Source organism: Pagrus major, chromosome 9, assembly GCF_040436345.1.
Source record: "Pagrus major chromosome 9, Pma_NU_1.0".
In the NCBI taxonomy this organism is placed as follows: domain Eukaryota; kingdom Metazoa; phylum Chordata; class Actinopteri; order Spariformes; family Sparidae; genus Pagrus; species Pagrus major.
This window is the reverse complement of record NC_133223.1, coordinates 3,523,491-3,549,697: the sequence shown is the minus strand read 5'-3', so window position 1 is coordinate 3,549,697 and position 26,207 is coordinate 3,523,491. Positions and strand designations below refer to the sequence as shown.

Sequence of the window (26,207 nt, the reverse complement as noted above, 5' to 3'; positions counted from 1 at the left end):
TTGTCGCAAATTAATGAAAATAAGAGATTTACTTCTTAAAAAATCTTTGCAGACTGGTCTAATCACTGACTGGCATAATTTTACATCTTTAAGGAATAAAGTCACTCAACTTTTGAGGAAGTCAAAAGCACATTTTTTCATATCTGTCATGGAAGAAGCAAAGGGAAATGGGAAAAAAACTTGGCAGAGTTTAAACAATTTAACCGGCCGACAAACTAAACAAAACAACGAATTAGAACTTAACATTAACAACCAGCTGGTGAAAAATCCCACCACCCTGGCCACAGAGTTTAATAATTCATTTATAAAATCAACTACCAATGTCTCAAAGCTTTTCCCACCACCCAAGTGTGATTTTTGCCCAATCGATCACACTCAGCCTGTTTTCAGTATTAACATGGTAAGAGAATTTGAAGTAAATAATATCATCTGTGAACTGAATAATTCTAAAGCAAAGGACGAGTATGAACTGGATATAAATTTTTTGAAAACACATAAAGATCTCCTTGTGTACCCAATCACGCGACTCATTAATCTATCAATCAAAAACTGTGTTGTTCCTGCATCGTGGAAGGTAGCCACAGTCAGGCCAATATACAAATCTGGGTGTTAAACAGATGTCTGTAACTACAGGCCAATTAGTATCTTACCTGTCATATTGAAAGTAATTGAAAAATGGGTTGTAAAACAACTTCAAGGCCATTTGCAAATTCACCATAATTCCTTGCACCCAATGCAATTTGGGTTTCGTACCAACCACTCTACAGAAACTGCTGTTGCCACGTTTTTAGAAAAGACAAAGTGCTTTCTGGACAAGAACAACTGTATGGGCGCTGTTTTCCTGGATCTAAAAAAGGCATTTGACACTGTTGACCACAGAGTTCTTCTGGCAAAGCTAACTCGCTTTAACTTCTCCACTCAAGCCAACAGGTGGATGACTTCTTATTTATCCAACAGAAAACAATGTGTTGTGGTCAAAGGTGTCAAATCCATGTACTTAGAATGTCCAGTGGGGGTTCCTCAAGGCTCTGTACTTGGGCCTGTTTTATTTTCTTTATATATTAATGATCTTCCTGACATATGTAGAAATGTCTGTATTCAAATGTACGCAGATGATACAGTTGTTTTTACTCCAGCGAAAAACGTGGATGAAGCTGCCCGGATTCTTACCTCTGAGTTGGCCCATATACAGGACTGGCTTATGAGATCTTGCCTGCTGTTAAACACCAAAAACCCATGTGTATGATGTTCTCTAAGCCTGCAGCTAAAACTACACATTCTAATATATTTTTGGGTGATGACGAACTTCCACTGGTGCAAGAATATAAATACCTAGGCGTCACTCTGGATTCGACTTTGTCTTTTAGGAGCCACATCAAAAAAATATCCAACACCATTAAATTTAACCTGAGCAACTTTAGACAGATAAGGCCATCTCTAAATGGTAGTGCTGCTTTAATGTTCCTTCACTCAATGATATTCTCTCACATAGATTACTGTATAACAAGTTGGTCTTTTTCCGGAGCCACTGCACTCAAGCCAATTGAATCCCTATATAAAAAAGCAGTTAAAATTTTAGACAAAAAGCCATTCTCATATCACTACTGTAGAATTCTCCCCAAGTATAAATTACTAAGTTTTGAAAATTTTAAGAAGTTTAAAATAGCTTGTCTAATGTTCAAAGTCCTTCATGGACTGACACCACCGCCACTTAATGATAATATTAAACTGAGGGTGGTCAGCCCCTCCACTACTCGAGTCACCAGAGCCGCTGCCAGAGGTGACTGTGAGGTCCCTCCTCGACGAACTACTTTTGGCCAAAATGTCCTATCATATAGAGGTAGTATACTGTGGAACAGCCTACCCACCTCAATTAGAGAGAGTCCCAGTTTATTAACATTCAAGGGACGCTTGAAGGTGTGGCTTCGATCTAGTCAGATTTGCGATCATCAACCCACTGATCAGTCTGCGATGACATCTTGGGCTTTTGTGAAACACTTTTATCACTATACACATTTTTACACATTTCCGGGTTAATGTGCAATGTCCCTGTTTGTAGTAATGTCTCTAAACGGTTGGAAATTAGCCTGTGGCTACAAACCGGCATATTTACATGTAAATGTTTATTAATATGCACTGTCCCTTTTAAATAAATAAATAAAAAAATAAAAAAATGTGGGAAATGTGTCATTTATAGACTTGTAATCCATGGGTACGCTGCAGTTTAGTCTAGTGTTTCCCAGTGGTTTTTTTTCTGTAGACCAACTTGTTGAAAATCACAAACCATTGTGACTAGTGGCAGCTGGTCAATAGAGGGCACTAGGGTGCCACTCCCCCCGTCTTTACATGAAGAAGAATCACAAAGACCTTAATTGAAGACTTTAAGAAATTAGTTTATCATCCATATTTTTAAATGAGCAATATAAATATTATTAAGGTAGTGTGTAAAATGTATAATCTGCAAAAAATGTAGATGTTGTCTGAAGTTAGTGATATGTGAGGTATCTCCGGCCCAGAGAGCAAAAATCTTTGCCCATAGACTCGTTCTAAGTTGTACATGCACAGTCTGCTCCTTTTCAATACAAGAGATAGGAGCTTGCAGGGCACAGCTTTCCTGTGGCCCAACAGCATTTAGCTGCTTTAGACAGCAGGTGGCAGCAGAGAGCATATATTATTGAGATGAAGAGAATATACCCAGCAGGTGATGGGCAGTATTGTTCTAGCACTCTCTTTTACTCTCTCTTCCTCCCTCCCTCTCAGCAGTTAAGCAACGCAGCCGTCACGCACTGCACGTGCAGGATATGTTTCTGCCCATTCAACGTCAGGCTAGCAGGCACTGTGGATTTTTGATGCATTCTGTGGCTCTTTCTTTGCCCTTGACCCGCCTGAGCAGCACCCTCTCTGTGCTATGAGACCTCCTAAATTTACATATAAAGCACTGAATACAGCAACAAACTCTTCACATGTAGGTCTCCCAGTCTCTGGGAGTGAATGTACCACATGCTCTAGTGATAACCAGTCTACCTTCCATTCTAGGCCATTCAAACCATTTTATATGGCAAAATAGTTTTCAATTTGCATCAGTATGACGGAGACTGAATATTGATTAGCTTAAGATGTCTTTTTCTTTTCTTTTTTTCTTTCCTAGAGCTGGCAGTCCCTCCCCAAGGGCTGAGGACTGGTTCAGTTAGGCCTAGCCAGAAATCCTTAGCCTCCTCTACTCCTCACACTATACCCTACACCCTCTCATTATCTGCAGTGAAGCCTTGGTCAAGAACACCTCCTATCCCCCTATTTTTGTTCCTGGTGTGGCTTGTTTTCCCCTCATTTCTCCCAAGTGATTACTCTAAACAGCCAGCCTGTATTGTTCTTTTCAGCTTCAGTAACCCCCTCTATTAAGCCTCCTCTTCTTTAGAAACCAATTAAAGTGATAGATATTTATTGATGGGCAGTAATAAGAAGATCTAAATGATGGGAAGGATACAAACAAACATCACTTGAACTAATATATAATATTATAATGTAATATAAAGGCGAGCAGAGACTTGTTGCCAATTTGCATGTAAGGTAGTCATTCAGATGAGTCATCGTGCTTTCACCCTCATGCTGTGCTATGAATTTTCCATTGTCTTTTCTTCAGTAAGAGCTAAGGTAGGCAGGATCGTTTGACGCCCAGATGAAGAGCTGGTAAAGCTTCAGGGTTCATCTACTTAGATCAGTGTGAAAAGAAATCAAGTGTTTCAGAGGCATGGTGGATTAGTCTAAACTTTTCTTTCAATACACTCAGCAGTCCGTCAACTTCAGCCAAAATAGGAATGGTTTAATGACGATGAGGGTAAGGTCAATAGAAAGGTCAAATCTGATTTGGCTGGCCTTACTGTGCCAGAGAGAACCTTGAACTCATACATTATGGAGTAGAGAGGGAAAGAACTGATCCTTGTATAAGGTAAAGGTGAAAAGAAATGCTGTTAGCAGCTCCCTGGTTGAAGACAAATGCCAGGGTTCTTGTTGGGTTGTCCTCTCGCTGCATTACAGACTTCAATGGACTGGTCAGGACACCTGGTCGGTAAAGATGGAACAGGTGGGCATAGTGTGGACTAGGGGTGGGCGATATGGCCTAAAATTAATATCACAGTATGTTTGTTTATCTATTCATTTTTTGTTTTGTTTTTTATTATATCACAGTATTACAAAAATAGGAGAAACTAATATGATTCGACCACTTTTAGCTCTTTTGGCATTGTAAGGGAACATACTATTGGAAGAAAAAAAGATTCTAAGGCAAACGTTTGTATTTAGGTTTAAGCCTACATGTGTTTTAGTAGCCTGCCAGATAATGTAGGTTAATAAGAAGATGTAGTGTGATTCATTCTCAGAGATTAATAATAATAACAAAAATTTAGTGTAAGAATGAATACATTTTATTGTAAAAATAAATAAATATAGTGTATAAATATTGGGCCTGTTGTCTGTGTTGGGGCTGTATGTCCAAATGTCTTATTAATTACTTATATTACATTACTCTCCCCCACATAATAGTTAATCAAACACTTAATATAATAATTTATTACAATATTATTAATAATTTATAATACTGGGATTGATATCTGTGATTCTGGTTCCGGTAATGCTTGTATCAGATCTGAACCCAATTTTGTGGTCCGTCCTTGCCTACTGCTCATGTATTTGCAGACCAACAGTTGAGTTAGCAGTGAGAAGGACATTGGAAATTATACATTGAGAGAAAATTTAGGTGAAATCTTATATTTCTCTTTATATAGATCCACTCTGTCCTCAGGTGTACAATAAATAGATCCAGTCATATGTTCTGTATATAATATTGAACTGCATGCTTATCTTGCTGCCATTTATGCTCATCCCCCTTTCTCTCCCTCTCCCTTTTGTGTGTGTCTTCAGATCTGAAGAGGGAGGCCAGCATCTGCCACATGCTGAAGCACCCCCACATTGTGGAGCTGCTGGAGACATACAGCTCAGATGGGATGCTCTACATGGTTTTCGAGTTGTAAGTTTCTGCCTGGCAAGGATTCCACACAGCATGATTGAACATACAAGTCGCATCAAAAACCTCACACCAACAAACCATTTGTAGATGTGAGGCAGGTGTCACAATGAGTTGCATGAACAGGAGCGTGTGAAGATGAGGAAAGAGGACTTACAGTAGGGCAATAGAAAGGAAGGAGACAGAGAAAAGGATGACAGCATTAGGAGGGCAGTTTCAGCCATAGGAGGACAGAGAGAGTGTGAACCCTGCGGTGGTTTTATATAATCAGCACTGATATGAGAAAGCTTGTTAGCTGAGGATGGGGGTGGGGTAAGAGAAAAGGAAGGGGGGAGCCGATGTGCAGAGGGTGAGTGCATATGAGAGGAAAGAGATGAGATTAGGATTTCACACTTGCTGCTACCTCCAGCCTTTGTCAAAGCTGCGCCTTCCCCAAGCTCCTCCCTGCCTGCTCTGTATCTTCATCTTTCCTCCTCTTCCAGAACTAATTCCTTTATCATTTAATTCTGTTATCGCTGAACACGCAAGTGCTTGGCTTTCGCACACAGTTCTATCATATGGCTCAGGGGAGAGAACTTTTAAATAAATGCAAGTCAGCTCCATTTAAAGGGATTTTCATGGTTTGTGCCAAAGCTTCAGTTTCATACGCACACTAATGCACACACAGGAATGCAGGTACATTGGAGTGGTAAAGAATAACTGAGTAAACATGATAAACATGCACAATATATAAATGCATTACATTATATATCTATATATATATATATATATATATAGATATAGATATATATAGATATAGATATATATATCTATATATCTATATATATATCTATATATATATATAGATATATATATATATATATCTATATATCTATATATATATAGATATATATATAGATATATATATAGATATATCGGACCATTGCGATATTTTTGTTTTTCTGCGACTTGTATCGCAATATGATAAAATACAGACATTTTCACCAGATGACTTGAATATCTCTTTTTGCCTTTGAGTGTGTGTTTTTCAGCAGCCCCTCTTCCTGGTGCTTGATAAAACGTTACGTATTTAACTTTTAAGTTAATGTAAATATTGAGGGTGTACTGATCAGTCAAATACTTTGTGACCCACTGGAATGTCAACTGCTTACCCGCCTCACTCCTGCCAGACAAAAACGGGGGATTTATTAATCGCGGCTCAAATAATGTCTTACTTTAGTGGATCATAACACATTAACACATTGGGTATGGACTTGATCTGCAGACTCTCCACTTCAAGATGAGATCATACCTTTTGATGGACGTCAGTTTTTTAGCCATGGCGATGCCCAAAATGTAGCCTGCAGCTACGTGATAAATGGCTTTACTCTGTTGTAACACATGTTATAAAATGGAAGTGACTGTCTTACTTGACATTGCACTCTCAAATGACTGAGCAAGTTCAACGTACTACCAGCTAAATACCCGATCATAGTGGAACAATGCATATAGCTTTTGTACGATCCATGTTTCTTTGTCCATCGTCATTGCAGTTAACTGAGAAACTGTAGTGTCCCCAGTCAGCAGACTTTAGTGATAGTGGAGGTTCTTCAAGCTCTGGTTTGTCTGTGTTCACCGGAACTATGAGGCTGGACTGTGCACATGGGCTGAACTAACAACAACCTGCAGAAGTTTACACCGATGAGCCACAACATTAAAACCACTGACAGGTGACGTGACTAACATTGATCATCTCATCACAATACAATGTTCTGCTGGGAAACCTTGGGTGCTGGCATTCATGTGAATGCCACTTGACACGCACCACCCATCCAAACACTGTTGTGGACCAAGTACACCCCCTCATCACAACAACACTACCCGATGGCAGTGGCCCCCCAGCAGGACAATGTGCCCTGACACATCGAAAACACTGCTCAGGAACAGCTCAAGGAACACAATAAAGGGCCCAAGGTGTTGACCGGGCCTCCAAATTCCCCAGATCCCAATCTGATCGAGCATCTGTAAGACGTGCTGGAGCAGGTCTGATCCATGGAGGCCCCACCCCCCAACATACAGGACCCAGAGGATCCACTATAAAACGCCCTGGTGCCAGACACCACAGGACACCCTCAGAGGTCTTAAGTCCATGTCTTGACAGGTCAGAGCTGTTTTGGCTGCACAAGGGGAACCTTCACAATATTAGGCAGGTGGTCATAATGTTATGCCTGATCGGTGTAAGGTTGGATATTCTTCAGACCTCTAAGCGAATGTCTGTCGATTATCTAACCTAGAGCTAACTTCACCGCAGTCTAATGCTTAATTTGCTTTGCTAGAGTTTCAAATTCAGTTTCACACGTGTACAACTACACCCCTACAAGACAGCCAAACATGATGTCGCCAGTGTGGGCGCATTTTACAGATTCAGAGAGAGAGACTGCACAATTGCAAATTGCAATACATGTCCCTCAAGGGTTCTGATGGATGGAAAATGTAAAGCTAAGCTTTAAATCATCCATCTTTCCACACTATATCTTAGCCTTTCTTACACTCAGCTGAGCATTATCCACAGATAAGGAACTTCTGTTTAAAATACAAAAATGTATCCCTACATATCACACACACACACACACACACACACACACCCGGCTGAGCATCATAAGGTGATGGGAGCAGAGAGGACATGGTTGTGCTGCAGCCAAGTCCTACATAACAGTCCTGTTTAATTGATGCAGAGACTCAGTGACAAAAAAGAGTAGGTTTCAGTAATTGGTGGCAGAATGGTAGCAGAGCTATTATGACAGACAGAATTGGCTGGAACTAAATGACTATGTCATAATCGAGTTTGTGTGTGTGTGTGTGTGTGTGTGTGTGTGTGTGTGTGTGTGTGTGTGTGTGTGTGTGTGTGTGTGTGCATGTGTGTCTATCTGAGGATTGTCATTCAGTCCACTTCATGTATGTGTTGTTTAAGTAAACAGCTAGCTCCACAGGATTGAGGCAGTGTACAAGGGCCTGATGGCCATATCTTAAATGTCCATCCCCAGTAGCTTATTGATTGCTCCAATTTCTGCGCATGCTGTCACTTCAGGCTGAAAGCTGCTTTAACTGGGCTGAGAAGCTGTCATTGTTAGAGCCATCTCTTAACTGTAAATTACTCCGAAGGGATTTTATAAATGCAAAAGCATTAAACCTCACCAGTGGAGTGTCTGTGACATCCTGGACTTCATTAGGTCCTCTCTTTTAAAATAAGTTTTATAAGTAATTATGTTGTTGGAAAGGCAATATTGCCCTCTCAGGTTTGTTCGAAAGTACAAACAGGAATAATTTAGAATAACACCCCTAACCCTAACCCTGGAATTAGCGTCATACTAGCTGAGTTGTAGTGTTAAAGCTGTTTCTATGTCAAACCAAAGAGACAACACATAATTACAGCTTCTTCTCTTCTGAACTTTGTCTCCCATTTTACCTTCACAGCCAATCACAGAGAAACAGAGTTATGAAAACAAGTTATTATAAATGTGACCTCTCTTGCCTAGATTCCTGCCCTGACCTTTCTGCCACACTGATCCTTGTGTGTGTGTGTGTGTGTGTGTGTGTGTGTGTGTGTGTGTGTGTGTGTGTGTGTGTGTGTGTGTGTGTCCTTAATCTCTGTCTTTATTAGTATGGATGGAGCAGACCTGTGTTTTGAGATCGTGAAGAGGGCAGATGCTGGCTTTGTCTACAGTGAAGCAGTGGCCAGGTGAGATTATACACATTTAATTTTCTTCCTTAAGATGTTCTCTTGTGTTGTTTTGTATCAGTATTTGCAACCATTTCTTAAATGTAAGCAAACACTTTACTGTGATACAACAGTAACTGTATAATATCTTTTCCTTAGTCACTACATGAGACAGATTCTCGAGGCGCTTCGCTATTGCCACGACAACAATGTCATCCACAGAGACGTCAAGGTATTTGTGACTCACAATTAATGTCCTCGACTGACTGCAGCCTTACTGAGCTGAAGCTGCAAAGTTATTGTGGCTTTAAGAGAGTCATATAGTATTTGAAGTTGGGGCATTTTTAACAAAAGGAAAGACAGTGCATTGCAGAGTCATAATCATAAAGAGTCATTGATTCAAAACACCCATTACCAGACACTAGCATCATCTAATTGTAAAGCTGCTGCCTCACCATCAGTTTCAGACATGAAAGTTCAAGTCAGACCTGCACCACTTACAGTCAGGTTAAGTAACAGCAACGGTTAGGATTGCAGATGTACATTAGAGCTGCTGATGTCTGCTATCCATGCTCTCCGTAAACTGCATAAAACTGTCAATTACACTGTAAAAACAAAGTAATAAACACTTGCCACTTGATATTAAACTTAATTTAAGAAAAACTTAAGATATTTACATGTTTTGTTCTACGACATAAAATACATCATTAAAGCCCCCTCCAGTTAGTTTTCTTCCTGTCTAACTGTTGACGTTCTCTCTCAAACAGATAACAGGGGTGTGGTTAATAGTCATACGTAACCCATTACCATCACAGCCAGACTGCTGTTCTAGCAAGATCAGCATGGATAGCGTTAGCATGGATAAGCAATAGCAGGAATGGGGATCATCCCTATGTTCCCCGGGTCCTATGTTCCCCGCTTTGTATGTGACCGGGGGAACATGGGACCCTTTTTCAAAAAAAAAGGGTCCCATGTTCCCCGCTGTTCACCCAAAGGGTCCTATGTTCCCCGGTGTATGTGACCGGGGAACATAAGACCCTTTTTTAGAAAAAGGGTTCTATGTTCCCCGCTTTGTATGTGACCGGGGAACATAGGACCCTTTTTCTAAAAAAAGGGTCCCATGTTCCCCGCTGTGTATGTGACCGGGGAACATAAGACCCTTTTTTAGAAAAAGGGTTCTATGTTCCCCGCTTTCCCCCAAAAGGGTTAGGGTTAGGGGTTAGGGTTAGGGTTAGTTACTTATGACCCTTTCTTAGAAAAAAGGTCCTATGTTCCCCGGCAACAGTGGGGAACATAGGACCCGGGGAACATAGGTACGCTCCCCATGAATGTTAGCATGGATAGTGAAAGTGGTCACTCAAACAGAAGTTCTTCTTGTGTATTGAGGAGCTGCAGAGTTTATTCATGGTCGAACTATAACATGTACCGTACAGTTACTGCTCCTAAACAACTTCTCTGCCACACTTTCCCCTCTGCTCCGGTCGTTAACACCGGCTGCTCTCAGTGCAAATGGCCCACAATTGAATTATAAAGTGCTTACGTGTCAATGACAGAAAACGTCATCACACCGAACACGGAGACTCATCTACTGACTTGTCCACCTTTTACAGGTGTACAGTTGCTATTCTAACTCTAACTTAACAACATGTACATTGATCAGTTTATATAAAACTTGCATAGCAATTGTGTTGTAATACGCTAAGTGGTGGTGATGTTTAAGTCATGCGACCACAGTGTGATCGTTTATAGCAAAACATTAGCTTTTTTACTTCTAGCAATTTAATTCAGACTTCAAAGATCACAAAAGTGTTCATCCGTGAAGATGATCTTGCTGAACAAAACGTGAAAGTATCAATAACTTGTGTTTGTCACAGATCTTATTTTCAGCAATAATGAAAAAGTCCAAATCAAAAATGCCATAGGCTTTTTGTTGAGGGAACCAGGGAATTTTTACCTTCCGGGTTAGCCTACAAATATACATCATCGCTACAGCACTCCATTCAGTTCCTATTGAATTGTCTAGTTGAGTAAGCACAATTTTTCAGTTTTTCAACTTGAATTCCAAAGATTCATCTACACTTCAGTCTACCGAGTGTATCTAGTTTACCTAACTTTGTTATGTCACTTAAGCAAAACACCACCCTTCCTGCTCTGATGTTGATGAGTGTGTCACTATCGTAGGCAAAGCATGCTTCAGTAGAAAGGGGCATTAAGGTGGAAAAGTTGCAAATTATGTAAAAAATGACAATTAAAGGAGTTACTGGCTCCCACATTTATGTGCCACCATGGTCATGGCAAACACCTTTTTTAAGACATGGAAATGCTTTACAATTAAAATGAAGGGTATTAACTGATGTACTTTCTGTTGTAGAACAAGACGTAAAAAATGTCTTGACCAGAGACCCTATCTCAGGCATCTAACCAAAAACCAATTCATAAAACCCAGTGACTTTGAGACAAGGGAGAAGGAAGGGCAAAAATGCTAACTTTTCTCTGGGTTTTAGGTCTCATTCCTGTAGCACTCTTAAATGAGTAGAGCCAGCCTGGTTCCAGGATGAAAATCTCAGACAAAGCTTGCATTCAAAGTGCCATCTCTTGTCACTCTCTCCACATTCACAAACAAGCCTCGCAAAACACAACTCCCTCAGCAACCTCCCCAGTTGTAATGTGTTTAATGGTTTTTATGTAATATTAACAGATCTCAATTGTAGTACTGCTTTTTATATGTGATTTATTGCCTTTTCCAAGAAGCTCATAAGGCATGTTATATGGCCACAGTCAGCTCCCAGTTTGCGGATCACTATCTCTCTCTTTAGCATTGTGCTCAGGTAGTAGTTATGGAAGCCTATATAGTCCTATGTGTCTGTCTTCAGTCCAACACTGGATCCCTGCTGAATCACTGGCTTAGTCTGAGGCCCATTGTCTATATGTCAGTGATAGCCTGTCTGTAAATTCAGAGTTGCACGAGATGAAAAAGCTGGCTCTTCGTAGCTACAGTCTGTGTGTTTCAGTGCCGCTCCTTGTTATTAGAGTGATACCTCTTTTATTTCACCTCTGCATAGTTTCTATTTCCTCTACTTCCATCACCTGTTTGCCATTCTGCGGTGCCATGTGTAAGTCCTATAAGCACTGACATGTCTATCTTTTTCCCTCTTTTTTTGCTATACTATCAGTAGGTCAGACCTCTTTCTTCACGTCACATTATAAAACAGATCTCAATGCCAACACACAAATCAAAATCTCTGCTCCAAATTCCAATCCTAAAGGGAGCAGCATCACTATTTGACATGTAAAGAAGCCACTGTACATCTTGCTAGACTCCTCAATGATTCTTTCAAAAACAGAAGACAGAATTTAATAGTAACAATCAGAAGAGATGAACGGAAAAGAAAATACGTAGAACTGAGATCGTATATTGCCACATTTAAAGTACAGCGTCTTAGGCCCTGTTCACACTTGGTATCACGTGTGTCATGACTGATACAGTCACAAATGGGCAGCTCAAAGCACAGATTTTGAACACCCACAAGACAAATTGAGGACGCATTTGAGATCCGATCACTCAGACCACATTTGGAGGTTAATTGGGCATCATGTGACCACATTCTCCATGCAATTGACTGTGATGCAAACACATGTTTGTACTGATGTGTGGGCTCTCTTAACCTGCCAATGTTAGCAGCAGTTGTTTGTGAACCTGTACTGTCTGTTTTAACTGATCTGACCATTGAATCAGTAAGCCCAACTTTTGCAGACTTCCTCACAAATCTCGTGATTTTAAGAGTTGTGTGATATGAAACAGAGCAAACTTTGTGAAAACTCAGGTGGTAAAAATGCAAAAAAGAAAATGAAATGCAATACATTGAGTTGTTTCTTTCTCTGTAAAGTGTCAGTTTGTTGTGGCGTTGCTGTACCAGCCTGTCTGCCTCTGAGTCTGAATAGGTCAACCAGCTTTCACACGTGCAGTGTGTTGGATGCAGTGCACTTTGTTGGTACAATGTCAATTAATAACTTGACACTTTAAGTTCAGTCTTTCAGTCAAAAATGTAAATGTCAGGCAAGATGTGTGTGTGTTTCTTTTTCATTTCTCTATCCTGTGTGTACACACACACACACACACACACACACACACACACTTTTCACACAGGATAGAGAAATGAAAAAGCACACTTCCTCCTTATAGAAGCATTTCACACTTACTGGAACTAAGAAGTTGTAAACCTTCACTTCCAGTTAGTTTAAGGTGCATTACTATAAAGGTCATTATTTTGACCATTAAGAAGTACTTTGCCCCTGTTAACTGTATTTAATGGCTTGTTCCATTTTATCATAGAAAAACAAAACAATTATATTAGTATTTTATCCCCATTGCGGATACCTTACCTGCGGCTCCACCTCCAACACTGTGTCCAGTAATAAAACGTACTTAATAGACCTCATCCCAAATTCCTTCCTTATTTACACACCACCACCGGATGTTGATAATGCCCAATCTTAGCGGGTTTAAGTGGGATTTTTGACCTGTGGAAAAGGTGTATAAGTTGTGAGGATTTGCCTGCTTTTCTCTGTCTTGTGTGATGAAGAACTGTATATTTTTTGTTTTAACAGTGTTAATCGGACAAAACAAGCAATATGACGACGTTGACATGGCATAGACATTTTTCACTGTTTTCTGATATTTTATAAACCAGTCAGTTACATAAGAAATAATTTGCAGCTCAATTGATAAACAAAGTAATTGTTTGTTGCATACCTAAACAAGGCTGTAACGATCACACCAAACATTAAGAAAGCCTCACCTCAGATACTGATGTGATTTAGTTTGTGCACTTAGGTCACCATTAACTTTTGTTGCACAGCAGCTGTAATTCCAGGGCCCATTTATGATATATATATCACTAGCGGTGTCATGATTTCCATTCTAAATAGAAAGGGAAATTAAAAATTGAAACTAGCTTTCAATTTTCGATCATTGTATCCAAAGGCAGTATCAGCGATATCCTGTGAGGATCAGCTGACTGGTACCAGAGATGTTGGATGTATTTTCTTTTTCATAGATCCTTTATTTATTTGTTTGAGAAGACGGTGTACTCATGGGAGAAGAACATGATCCTTTATCGAGGATGGATTTGACAAATCGAACTTTGTAACAAACTTTTTCATTTCAATCTTTTGTTTTTTTTTATTGTTGAATCACTCGGTGGTATTCTTTTATTGTTGTTGTTGACCTCTGGAATCTTTATTTTTGGTGAATATTACTTAAACTTGCCTAACCTTACCTGGTCAAGCCTAAGGTCAAGCTGTTGTTGTATACTGTCTTTTTAAAAAAGAATGTGAAAATGTCTATGACATAAAACCAATGATCTGCTGATCTCCAGTAGATGTGTAGTCTAACAATAGCATAGCCCTCAGTGCTGGAAAAAAAACAATTTTAACATCGAAAATCAAATCCAATCATGACCTTAAAATTTATCTGAGTGATCTTATCGTGGATTCAGAGAATTGTGACAATCCTCATAGTGACAATACAAATTAACAGAACTCACAGTCACTTACTGACAATAAAAATGCAACACACAGTAGCTACACTCTCTAGGCTATAACTTAAAAGAATGGCATACCCTTGTGATGTATTTGTTCCCATTTTGAGTAACATTCATTGAACTGTAGCAATGTACATACATATGTGATGACATTTTTATGAAAATCAAACTGCATCTGTACTGTAGATCAGTCAGATAGGAGTGCAGCTCTGACATTGGCCCAGGGTGGTGCTCAATTTTGTTATCACTGTTTAACAATGACTCTGTGAGCTCCTGTCTCTCTCCACACACACACACACACACACACACACACACACACACCAGCGCATACACATATACACAAGCAGTGCATTAACAACAAAGCTGTCCTTGTTGAATATGGATCAGTTTGAGTGTGCCACATCTTTCCATGCATGAAAGTCACTGAATTCATTTGAATTCTGATGTTCAGAAATCACCATGATGCATCGGTATTTATCTTCCTCTTCACTTCACCACAGACCTCCACCAGTGACAGCAGCTCTGGTGGTTTTGTGTGCCTATTTCTGTTGATCAGTGTGTCTGCTTTTGCCGCCCTCATTGCTACAGAAGGAGTGCATGCAAATACACTGCAAACTGATAGAATTAGTTTATCTGGACTAGTTGTGAGCACTCAAAGGCATCAGTGTAAGGTTTGAAGGTGAACTTACTTCTCTGAGACCGTTCACACATCCAGTGTTTGAGCTATAGCATACTGTTTGAAGTTGAAGTGATGCTGAATGTTTGATCAGCAAAGCATAAATCCGGAAGACGGAAACTTTTGTACAAATATCAGCATTCATATCTTCCAGCTGCAGTTTCGCTTGTCATGGTACACTGTGGTTAAACTTGTGCATGTGCCTATGTGCAGCAGTGTTACAATTTAAGAAGCTGGTGTTGTGCAGATTATACTTCTGTACAGATAATTTTAGCTTTCCTGATTACATATTCACAGTGGTTTAAAGTACAAATTAGGTAGTGTAATTCTGAGAAGCAAACACCACTCATTGAAGAGATATCAATGCTACTTACCTGTCTTTGTGCTGTCTTATTCTTTAATTACTATAGCAAATAACTGCTTCATTTGGCTTATTGTCATTGTAGGTACAGAAGGTGGTCTTTGGGGGATATTTTTTAGGCCCTGTCCACAAATACACAGGTAGTTCTTAAAACCTAGCATTTTGTGTTTTGGCCTTTCATACACATGTACACAGGTGTCTTAGGTCACTGAGAATGGAAAAAATCCTTCTAAGGTACAGATATTCAGATTCAGATACTCCATTGTCAGTTTTTGCATCTTGACGGGAAAAAGTTGAGTTTTTTGAAAACAGGTGACACAAACACCCACATTTGCTTCCTGATTGGGTCCTTATCAGTTTATGTAGCATCATTCGTTTGTAAATGTATGTTGTGTTATGATATTGTGGAGTATTTGAATTTGTACATTGACAGAATGCAAGTTATATTCTTTATATTTAGAAAGACACAAAGAGGCATTGAAAAGAAACCAAAACGGCTACTGACAATGTAAAAACAGCATTATCCAGGAGGATTCTGTGAAGAGCAATCACATTTCCCTACCTTGTTCACAGTATACAGTCTGCTTCCTTTCATCAGCACGTACATGTCCAGTGTACATAAATGGTCATGTGATTTGCATTTCCGGGTGTGTTAGTATGAACGGAGATTATTTCTGAAATGGTGCCAAAACAATCATCTGGACGGAGATATTTTTTGTTTTAAAAATATCCATGTACATTTGGACTGGGCCTTAGGCTCTGAACGCTTAAAATGCACTTGACTTTTTGCCCTAAATGAGGCGCAAAATATTGGAGGACAGAATGAAAGTTCAGAAAAATAGCAGCTGCACCTGATTTATCACCACTGCAACAGACAAAATTCTGAAATTTAATGTAAAAACAACAGGTGTAGTTCTACAGTCCTGTTCAGACACACAAAAAGAGTAGGACACCATTGTCGAGTCCAAAAGGAATATGAAATTACTCTTCACACAGCAACACAGCAAAGTAGCAATTAGCAGGCTGTTAAATTTACACATGACTTAACTTTACTGTTTCCTGCAGAGGCTTCCTGCTCATTTTTTCTGACATTTCATTGCCCATAGAAGCTTCATTTTAGAGCAATATAGTCACTAATATTTAAAGATATAATATGTTATATGTACATTTTGCATTATAATGTGTAAAACCAAGTAGGCCGATGTTAAATATAATGCTGAGTTGTGTTGTCGACTCATTATCCCAAAGGTTCCCCGACAATGTTCAAATTGAGAGAAATCCAAAATAATAATACTCAATAATGGTCGAGAGAGTCAGTGAGTAAGAATGGAAGTTGGCGAATGAGACGAAACGTAATGTGAACAAAACTAAGACCTTACTTTGTCGGTAAATATTTCTGCCTGAGTGATGTAGATACATTTTCATCAACAACAGTAAATATTTAATGGTTTGTTCACCACCAGCGAAGCAAGTTTGACCAAGTGATCATTTGTGTTTGTTAGTGTTACTCATACAAGTGTTTATTAGCCCCAAACAGCCAGATTACTTTACTGTAGATTAGCTTTAAGCTATTGAGTACCGGCTCGCACCATGGGTGTGTGTGTCGGTGTGTTTAAATTCATGTTAATCATGATATCACTGAACTCAGCACTCACCGGTGACTCCAGTTCTCTCTCTTCTTTTCCTCCTCTCTTCTCTGGAACATTACATTCATGAAGTAAAGTACATTTCCCCTCCAGCTCCAGTCAGCAGTCAACATTACAGAACATAAACACCTGACAATTGAGGTCTTCACCACACAACACAACATTGTGCATTTAATTATGAAGGCAAGCTATATTATTCTGATCACTTTACAGCCATAACCTTTTCAAATCATTTCAACTCAATTTACCCAAAACTCTCTCAAATGAATTACTAACCCATTCAAAAACTGATCTTTATGTTAAACTGACAACATCAGGCTATTTAACAAACATTTCCTCACTTCCTTGTTGTAGACTTGTGGGATAAATGCACTTTTAATACTTAACCTAAACAAATGTCTTGTCTCAACCAATATTCCAGGGTCAATACAGCTATGGAATTTGATCTTAATTCAGTCATTTGCGGCAAGATAAGCAAACATCCTTTGTCATCTTTTGTACTTACAGGCAGCCAGTTTGAGCCACAGTTTTGGAAAGCTGACTAAATAGAATGACTGTGTGTATGACTGACTGTGTACTTACATGTCAGTCCCTCTCCTTGGCTTCAACCAAACCTGGCTGCAGAGCAAATGGCGCATTCTACATATGAATAGGTAGAAGTGAGACAGATGGAGAGACAACACATTTCCCCACTGATTACTTGAATGTCAACTGTTTTTACAAGGTAAAATGGTTGTGTTCCACTCAACCTCTTTGTGATACACTTCACAGTGTTGCGCAGCATGATGATGGGTGGCTGTTTGGCAGAGCTAATAGCTTCTTTGATGGCATCCAATGGGCCTTGAAGTGGCAACAATGAAACTCTAACATTAAGGTTTCACAGTCACGCTCCCACACTCATACATATGCATGCCTTAGAGATCTGCATCATTTTTTATACATACTGCTGGGTTAAAATGCTTGCTAGTTGTCCAGGTTCGATGGCAAAAATACACCTTTGTTTCCCACAGTGCTTATTGCATTCATGTCAGTTTTTGTTATGCATTTACAGCTGTCTTTGTTTGGCTGTCTGTCTGATCTAAGCACAGTTGTTGTCTAACTATCATATGGTCTATCTTAAAGACCTAAGTGCAGCGACGGACTGGTAATCTGTGCGTTCTGGAAAAATCCAGAACGGCCGTCCAGTCCACGGCCGATTTTTTTTTTTTTTTTTTTCTTTTCGGTCGACCGGCCTTGTCAGTGTAACAGTGTAACACCTCCCTACCAGCAGATGGCGCTGTAGCGTACATTTGTCAATCAAACATAGGCCTGCACTCTGTCAAAAAGGCTTCAAAGAAAACACTAATGTTTTCCCACACTTAGGTTTTCCACTCTAGCCTACCGCTCGGGAAATGGTGGGCAGAGAACGCAAGGAAAAGGGTGGATGGCAAAAATTAAAAGAAAAGAAGACAAAGCTATTAGAAAATGAAGCCTCAAAGTGTAGGAAGTTAACAGAGCTTTTCGACCGCGGTGGGGGTGGGTCTAGTGCCGCCAGCACCAGCAGAAGCCCTACTGAGGTAGACAGCGAGCATGACGCGGATCATGATGTGGAGGCGTGTAGGCATGGCTATTTGCCGGAGGAGGAGGAGGGAGAAGAGGAGGTACTGGTAGGTGACGTGCAGACTATTCAAGTGACTACTCTGATAATCAGCTACTTATTTGATTTGCGTTGTGATGATGATATATAATGGCTTGTTGCCCTCAAAAGAAACACGCAGTGAATTTGACAAACATGCTACATTAAAAATAAGGAAACACGGTAAATGACAAATTAATTTCTGCCCTAAATTAATGCATTGGCCTGGAACCTAATAAAACGGCAGCAATGATAACTTGTAATGGAAGACAGGGGAATCAAACTTCTGTAGAGTTTAAAACTAATTTGTATCACGAAAAAAATACAAACAATAACACACATTGGCCACGGTTACATGAGACATTTAATTCTGAATTAATAATTTGATTTAAGTAGCCTAGTTAGGAATTTAAGGGCAAGAATTTACATTGACCTTTCATTTAATTCCTGTCTGTGAAGTGTTTACATTATGTTTTGAAAGCAGAATTAAGTTTTATTCAGAATTAAAGTGAGTTAACTCAGAACTAAATATCTCATGTAAACCCAGCCATTTACACATTTTATTTTATAAGCTATGGCTATAGGTTTTGGTGTTGCCTAGGCAATTTAATTTCTGTGTTAGCCTACCTAATTCTAACCTTTCTTGATAAAATGAAAGTGGAGATATTCAATTTTCTGATATAACAGATGGGATGTTACAGAATAACAATTTAATGAAATTAAATTTCACAAAGATTTAGGCCACCGGTCCGTTCATTTTGACTCCATCTCAGACATGCCAGTGTACAAGGCAGTAGGGCTGTAGGGCTTTCCTGGATCCTATCACATACAGTAGCCTAGGCATATCAACAAATGTAGCCTAACATTCAACAAACTCCATCTTACTTTCTTCTTTCAAATTAAGGTTGAAGATAGTGGAGGCACAGAAGGCAGGGAAAGTCCAGGAAAGTGCCAGGAAAGTGAGGAATCAGTGACACAATATTTCAGCCGCCCCACTTCAGATAGATACAGCCTTGAGAAATTCTTCAATTACCACCCCCAACAAAAACCCAAAAATGTTTCCCTGCAAAGATTGTTCAGCTGTAGGGATGGTACTGGTCGAAAATGGCTGACATACTGTGAAGATAATCATACTCTCTATTGCACAGTATGTTTAGCTTTTGCCAGGCCAGATGAAACCAGTCCGTTTATTACTGGAATGAAGGACTGGAAACACATCACGCAAAGGGTAGAGGAGCATGAGAGGAGCCAAATGCACAGGATGTGTGCTGAGGCTTATGTCTTAAGAGAATGTAAAGCTGATATTTCTACTCTTCTACATGGTCCCCAAGTATTGTCTCACAGAGACCAAATAAGAAAGAGAAGACAGGTTTTGGAGCGTGTTATTGACGTAGTGAAGGTCATTGGCAAGAGAGGACTTAGCTACAGGGGAACACAGTTTGAGGCAGCTTATACCCTGGATGACATGAACATTGATCATGGAACCTTTTTAGAACTCATCATTCTTCTTGGCAAATATGATGTATGCATGAAGGAACATCTTTCAGAGTGCATACAAAAGAGTAAGAAGATGCATGAGACACAATCCAGAGGTCGAGGTTCTACTGTGACATTTTTGTCAAAAACAACCATTAATATGGTCATCTCAGCAGTGCAGCACCTGATTCAGGAAGTAATTGCGAAAGAGGTTACTGAAGCTGGAATGTTCTCTGTGCAGATCGATACAACACAAGATATTACATCCCAAGAACAGTGTTCTATCGTTCTGAGATATGTCAAAGACACAGTGCAGGAAAGGCTTTTAGCAGTGGTGAAATGTGAAGCAACCACTGGCCACTACTTTGTTCAGATGCTTGCAGAAGTGATGGAGAAATGCAATGTGGATATCAGTAACTGCATCAGTAATGCTACTGACGGTGCATCAAACATGCAAGGCCAGTACAGAGGCTTTGCTACACTGTTGTCCTCAAAAGCACCAAATCAAGTGCATGTGTGGCGTTACGCACATGTGCTGAATTTGGTTCTGGCTGACACAACTGAAGTGTCCATTACTAGTGGATCCCTCTTCTCCTTACTTAATGATATTGCCAACTTCTTTCGTGAGTCATATCAGAGGATGATTGTGTGGGAGCAAGCAAGCCAAGATAGTCGACACAGGCGCCTCTCCATTATTGGAGAGACACGTTGGTGGGCTAAGGATGTTGCCTTGAAGAAGATTTTTGGATCCTTTGGGAAGCCAGAACAGTGTGTCTACATTGATGTACTTCGGGCACTGGAAATCATTGAAGCCAAGGAAAACCTGAAAACATCAGTGCGTGTCAAAGCAAGAGGGTACTTGGAGTCTTTGATGAGGTATGAGACTGTTCTGACAGCTCAGCTTTTCCTTCGAATTTTTTAAGTTACCACACCTCTCTCCAAATACCTACAGACACATGGTCTGGACATCTTGTCCGCTCACCGAATGGTTTTGGCCACTGAAGAATCACTGAGGAACATGGCAAGAGACTTTGAGTCTGTGAAGCAAGCTGCTGATTACTTTGTTCAGTTTGCAAATGCAAAACTCTCCGATGAGGAATGTGACCTGGAAGTGGAGGCAATGCTTCCAGAGAAAAGGGCAAAAAAGAAGAAGAAGATGCCTGGTGAAATGGCAAGTGATGCAACTTTCACAAATGCTAGCAGAACCTATGAAGCAAAAGTCCATAATGCGATCATGGACACTGTAACAGAGAACATCCACAGGCGCTTTTTATCCCATGGGGCTCTCTATGCAGACTTGGCTCTTCTTGACCCAAGAAACTTCCCTGAAGTTTCATCGGGTTTGCCCGATACTGCCCTTACGGAGCTGAGCAAATGCCTGCTAAAGTTTGACAACAGGGCAACTACTGCCGCTTTACAAAGTGAGCTGAAGAACCTGGCTGCTCAGTGGCCACGCCTTAAACAGTCTGTACTTGAGGAGTACACAGTGAGGAGAGCAGAGGATGACCCAGACGAAGTGGAGGAGGTCGAAATAGTGAAAAACATCTGCAAATCCTGTAAAGACTGCCCCAAATGTTGCTACCAGATTCTGTCAAGGTACAACCTGTTAACAGATGCCTATCATCTGCTTGGGTTAGGGTACAAGTTTCTCCTCACTCTGCCTGTAACCCAAGTTGCATGTGAGCGAAGTTTCTCCATCTTGAAATACATCAAGAATCGCCTAAGGAGCAGAACTGTTCAGGAACGCTTGGAAGCATTCATGCTAATGGCCACGGAGAAGGACATTCTCATGTCACTGGACAGTGACACTGTAATTGACAAAGTGGCAGAAAACAGTGATCTTTTGAAGAAACTGCTACTCCCCCAGCACTAGCAGCATTTGAATAGCCAACATTCAGAAAGATTAATCAGTGTCACTGTTATTTTTTTTTTATAACTTTACTCACGATTGCTACGCACCACATGCACCATGTCCACATTCACATTGAGATAAAACATGAAAGAGAATGTGTGAGGGATTTTTATTATACTTTTATTTTTTGAAAAGAGAATAAAGAATGTGTGAGGGATCTTAATTTGAAATTTTTGAAAAGGAATGATCAGTGATACTGTCCTCTATACATTCAAACAGTTCTTAAATAAACACTGAAAACAACTGTATGTGTGGGTTTTCAATTATTTCAAAACCATATACTAGAACCCCCTTGGCGCACCACGGTCGGTGGGTGGGCCTATTTGGGGGGAAAGTCCAGGGCCTTTTTTTGGTCCCAGTCCGTCCCTGCCTAAGTGCCAGACATGAGAGATTGAGTTGAACATATTTCTTTTTCATATTATGTTTTTTTAACCATCTGAAATTCCCAATGCCATATCCCTTTGTTACAAGTGAATATGTGATTTCTGTGCTGTGCATGTGCAGTACAGAGCTACGTCAACATATAATTCTTTATTCAGTGCATGTACACATTTGGACAAAATATGCATCATAATATAAGCACTGACTGCAATGTTGTAACAACTCAGATTCATAGCAAATGACGCACTTTATTCAGTTGCAACATCAGTACTTTTGCTAAAGCCTAATGTCAGTCAGTCAACCATAACCGAATGCACTGGGGAAAATTGGAAGAAAAAGCCAAATTATTGAGATTAACCTGTTATAAATAGACCTTAATGTTAAAAGACTTAAAAGAGTGTCAGTTAAACATCACTTCATTTATAATCAATTAACCAATTTCTCCTGTGTTACTTTGATGTTTTTACTTTGATGTCTTTACTTACAGTAGGTGAGGATGGCAGTAAAGTATGGTTATACATAGAAATCAAAAACATGGCATTTTGGTGAAAAGATTGACTGTTACAGGTTTCTGTTACAGGTAACCCTGAGTGCAAGTGATGTTTTCCATATCAACAACATAAAATCACTCATGCTCTCACCTATTTCAAATAATAACTGGACAGTGCTATACTGAGTGTAGTGCGCTACATTCAAACTTTAACTTGGTTCAACAGCTTCCAGCTAATGAAAATGTGTGAAACAGGAGGTGAGGCATTAATAACAAAGCAGCCTTAGGTCTGTTGAGTAGAGCGTATTACCTCCACCAAGGAGGTTGTGTTTTGGGTCTGTTTGTCAGCAGGATTAGGGTTAAAGTACTGGCCCCGTTATGAATCTTGGTGATAGGGTGTAGCATGGGCCAAGGAAGAACCCTTTCAATTTTAGCAGATCAGAATTATGGGGCTGATGAACAATTTTTCACTTTTGTTAACATTGCGTGATAGGACACTGGGCACAGCTGAGAATATGAGGCCTTCAGCTAGGCACAACCATATTTAGACAGAATTCTAATAGTTTTGGAAATGTATCCAGACAAACGTAGTGGTTGTGCCTGCAGATTTGCATGTTGAAGAGGAGTGGACAATTGGCATTGATGGACGTCACACTGTGCCCATCTACTTTTTAATTACATTTCAGTTTTAGAAGTTTCATACAGGACTTCCCTCTGCACTCTTATCTTATGAGGTGTTCCTCAGAACAAACGTCAAAAAAAAAAAGGGGGGGGGGGGACGACACTACTGTCAGTACAGAACATTTTATTCATAGACTGATAACTTTTGAAAGTGCTCTTTGTTGTTTGTCAGTTGAGTTCCTGAGAGTGCTGGTAGTGATGATCCTTTATGTCAGAGCGTTTTGCTAGAACAAACAGAAGCAATAATCTGACAGTGTGTGCCTTTGATAACAATGCACAACCACTGAAACTTATGCCATCTCTAGGGAGACTTGTGCCTTTCTCACAGACACAAATGAACACAAGAATGCAAACACTCACATGTCGCACGCATATTCTGTGTGTATACACAGTATGTTCACCAATTGCAGAGGCTTAAGTTATACTCTCGGGCTGCTGGCATCTGTAATGAAGATGAAGAAATATGTGAATAACAGCTGCAATCATACAATAAGGAACTGGTTTCAGCAAATGAGTGACAAAATGCCTTTTGATAGGCTACCACAGGTTACAATAACTGGGGTAAGCAAGTGTGACTTAGTTCATTTTTACTTTGCCCTTCTATTCACTTTTTAGCCTCCGTGTTGATGACAACCGCAATATCTTCAGATCGCCTACACTATATTTCAAAAGTGCACTTGGACTTGAGGATGAACTGATTGGATTGTGGTAGTCAAATGTCAAAGTCACTGTGACCGCATATCCGTTCCATTCTGATGAATGCGATATCTCAATAGTGTATCACATTACATCTGGCACAACATCCTCCTGGACTCATGGATGAACTGATAGCAATTTGTTTTTGGCCATCACTCAAGACTTCATACACTTATTATGAGAACATTTCAACTTTACTATGACATCATAATGTTCTGCTAAAACACCTGTTGTTATTCAATACCATAACTCAGGAACAAAAGGGGAGATTGTGACAACTTTTTCACATTTGGTCAGATACTGAATTGGTGACTATGCAGATTGTCTGTGCTGCTGGGTTCAACATGTGTGTGAAGCATCAGTGTTTTACAATTTTTAGCATCTTAGCAGCAAAATCTATATTTGAAGCATTGTCTTCTGCCATGGAGACAACTGAGCTTTCTAGCTATATCAGCTTTGTGTTTCTCTGAATGGACTAACATGCTACAGATGTCTCTACTTGTATATGACGTGCTTGCCGCTGCGTTCCCACGGCGATGCTGCAGCGGTAAAAAGGGGGGCTGCACTTGATAACTGTAGACGCTAGGTGGCAGCAGAGTGCTTGAATCCTGATGACAGGATTTTACTTTATCCCCTTTTTGACAACAATGTGCTCAGCAGTGCCAGAGGGGCGCAGTCTTTATTTCGGCTGGTCGACTCCACAGGAAGTAGATGGATGTAGTCTAATGGTATGTTAATATGACTGCTTCAGCTGATGTTTAACTTCAACAGCTCTTCTTCGAACTAAGTTAAATTAACTAAAGATGTGTAATGTTAAGTAGCTGTTGTTGTTTACGCCCAGCTCGAAGGCAGTGTGGAGATCGTTGTTAATTAGCTGTGGCATAGTGTGGTACACCCAGATTAACCTGTGATATAACTTTAACCAGTGGTTCAGGTATACGACATATAACTACTTATTTTTCAGTCGGCATTACGTATACCCACTTCTAAATCCCCTCTGATGCACATCTTCGTTACATTGTGTGACGGAAATGCAGGTAACTGTGACTGTGGACGCAACCGTCACTAATGCTAATGTAATCTTCAGGGATTTAAGCTGTTATTTTTCTGATTTTGGCAATCTAACCCATGACAACACTTTAGTTAAGGTTGTAAGGACTATGGCTGTTGGTAGCTGTTGTTGATTTTGTTGAAATACACCAAATGTAATTTTAAGGGTTATTCTTCAGACAATGGGGCTAAACTAGCTAATATGTGCCAACAGCAGTTGCCACTTGGTGCCATAGCAACGGTAAACATCACGTCACGTTGTGGGCTGATGGAATGTGAATACTGTAGAATGCAGGATCAGGCTATACAATACTGTGATGTGGTCATTTGAATGTCTATAAGTATGTGCTACATGTTTTGTAAACGCAATTTTAAGGTCATCAATATCCATGTTATCCATCAATATTCATTTTACTAAGCTGCTGACACAGTTGTAGTGTTACTGTACAAAGGATCTTGCTCTGTGTGACAGTGCACCTTATGGGGCCTGGAAGACCTGTTGGACTATTCTATTCTATTCTATTCTATTGCATTCTATTTTATTTTATATTCTTATATTTCTTATTTCTGCTTTTTTTTTTTTTTTTTTTTTTTTTTTTTTTTTTTTTACATATTCACTTATATTGTCTGGATAGAGGGAAACACAATTTCAATTCTCTGTATGTCTTGTACATATTGCAGTTTTGACAATTAAGTCGACTTTGAACTTTGAACTTTGAACTTTGGACGATGGCCCATTAAGTGAACAAAAAGGTCCACTGTAATGCTAAGAAATCACGCAATTTTGTGAGTTGTTGAGTCAGCAGAAACGTCTCTTTGTGAAACAAATATCTTAATTATTTTTGCGTTTACATGCGGCAAATGTTGCAATGTTCATTAAGTGACTTCTTCCTTTGTATAAATCACACTTCTCCAGGAACTGCACAACACTGTGGTTCTTCAGTTACTGATGGATTTATTCAT

At 39.8% G+C, this 26,207-nt stretch overlaps 1 protein-coding gene across 7 annotated transcripts in view; it reads left to right on the top strand.

The window, feature by feature from the left end:
* The window catches only part of caska (calcium/calmodulin-dependent serine protein kinase a), a 197,852-nt gene that overhangs the window by 93,196 nt on the left and 78,449 nt on the right, over positions 1 to 26,207 (top strand). For all 7 annotated transcript variants that reach the window (XM_073474298.1, XM_073474296.1, XM_073474294.1 and 4 more), the window contains exons 3-5: positions 4,918 to 5,023; positions 8,661 to 8,738; positions 8,877 to 8,949. In XM_073474298.1, coding sequence (XP_073330399.1) covers positions 4,918 to 5,023; positions 8,661 to 8,738; positions 8,877 to 8,949 — 257 coding nt within the window. The remainder of the gene's footprint in view (positions 1 to 4,917; positions 5,024 to 8,660; positions 8,739 to 8,876; positions 8,950 to 26,207) is intronic.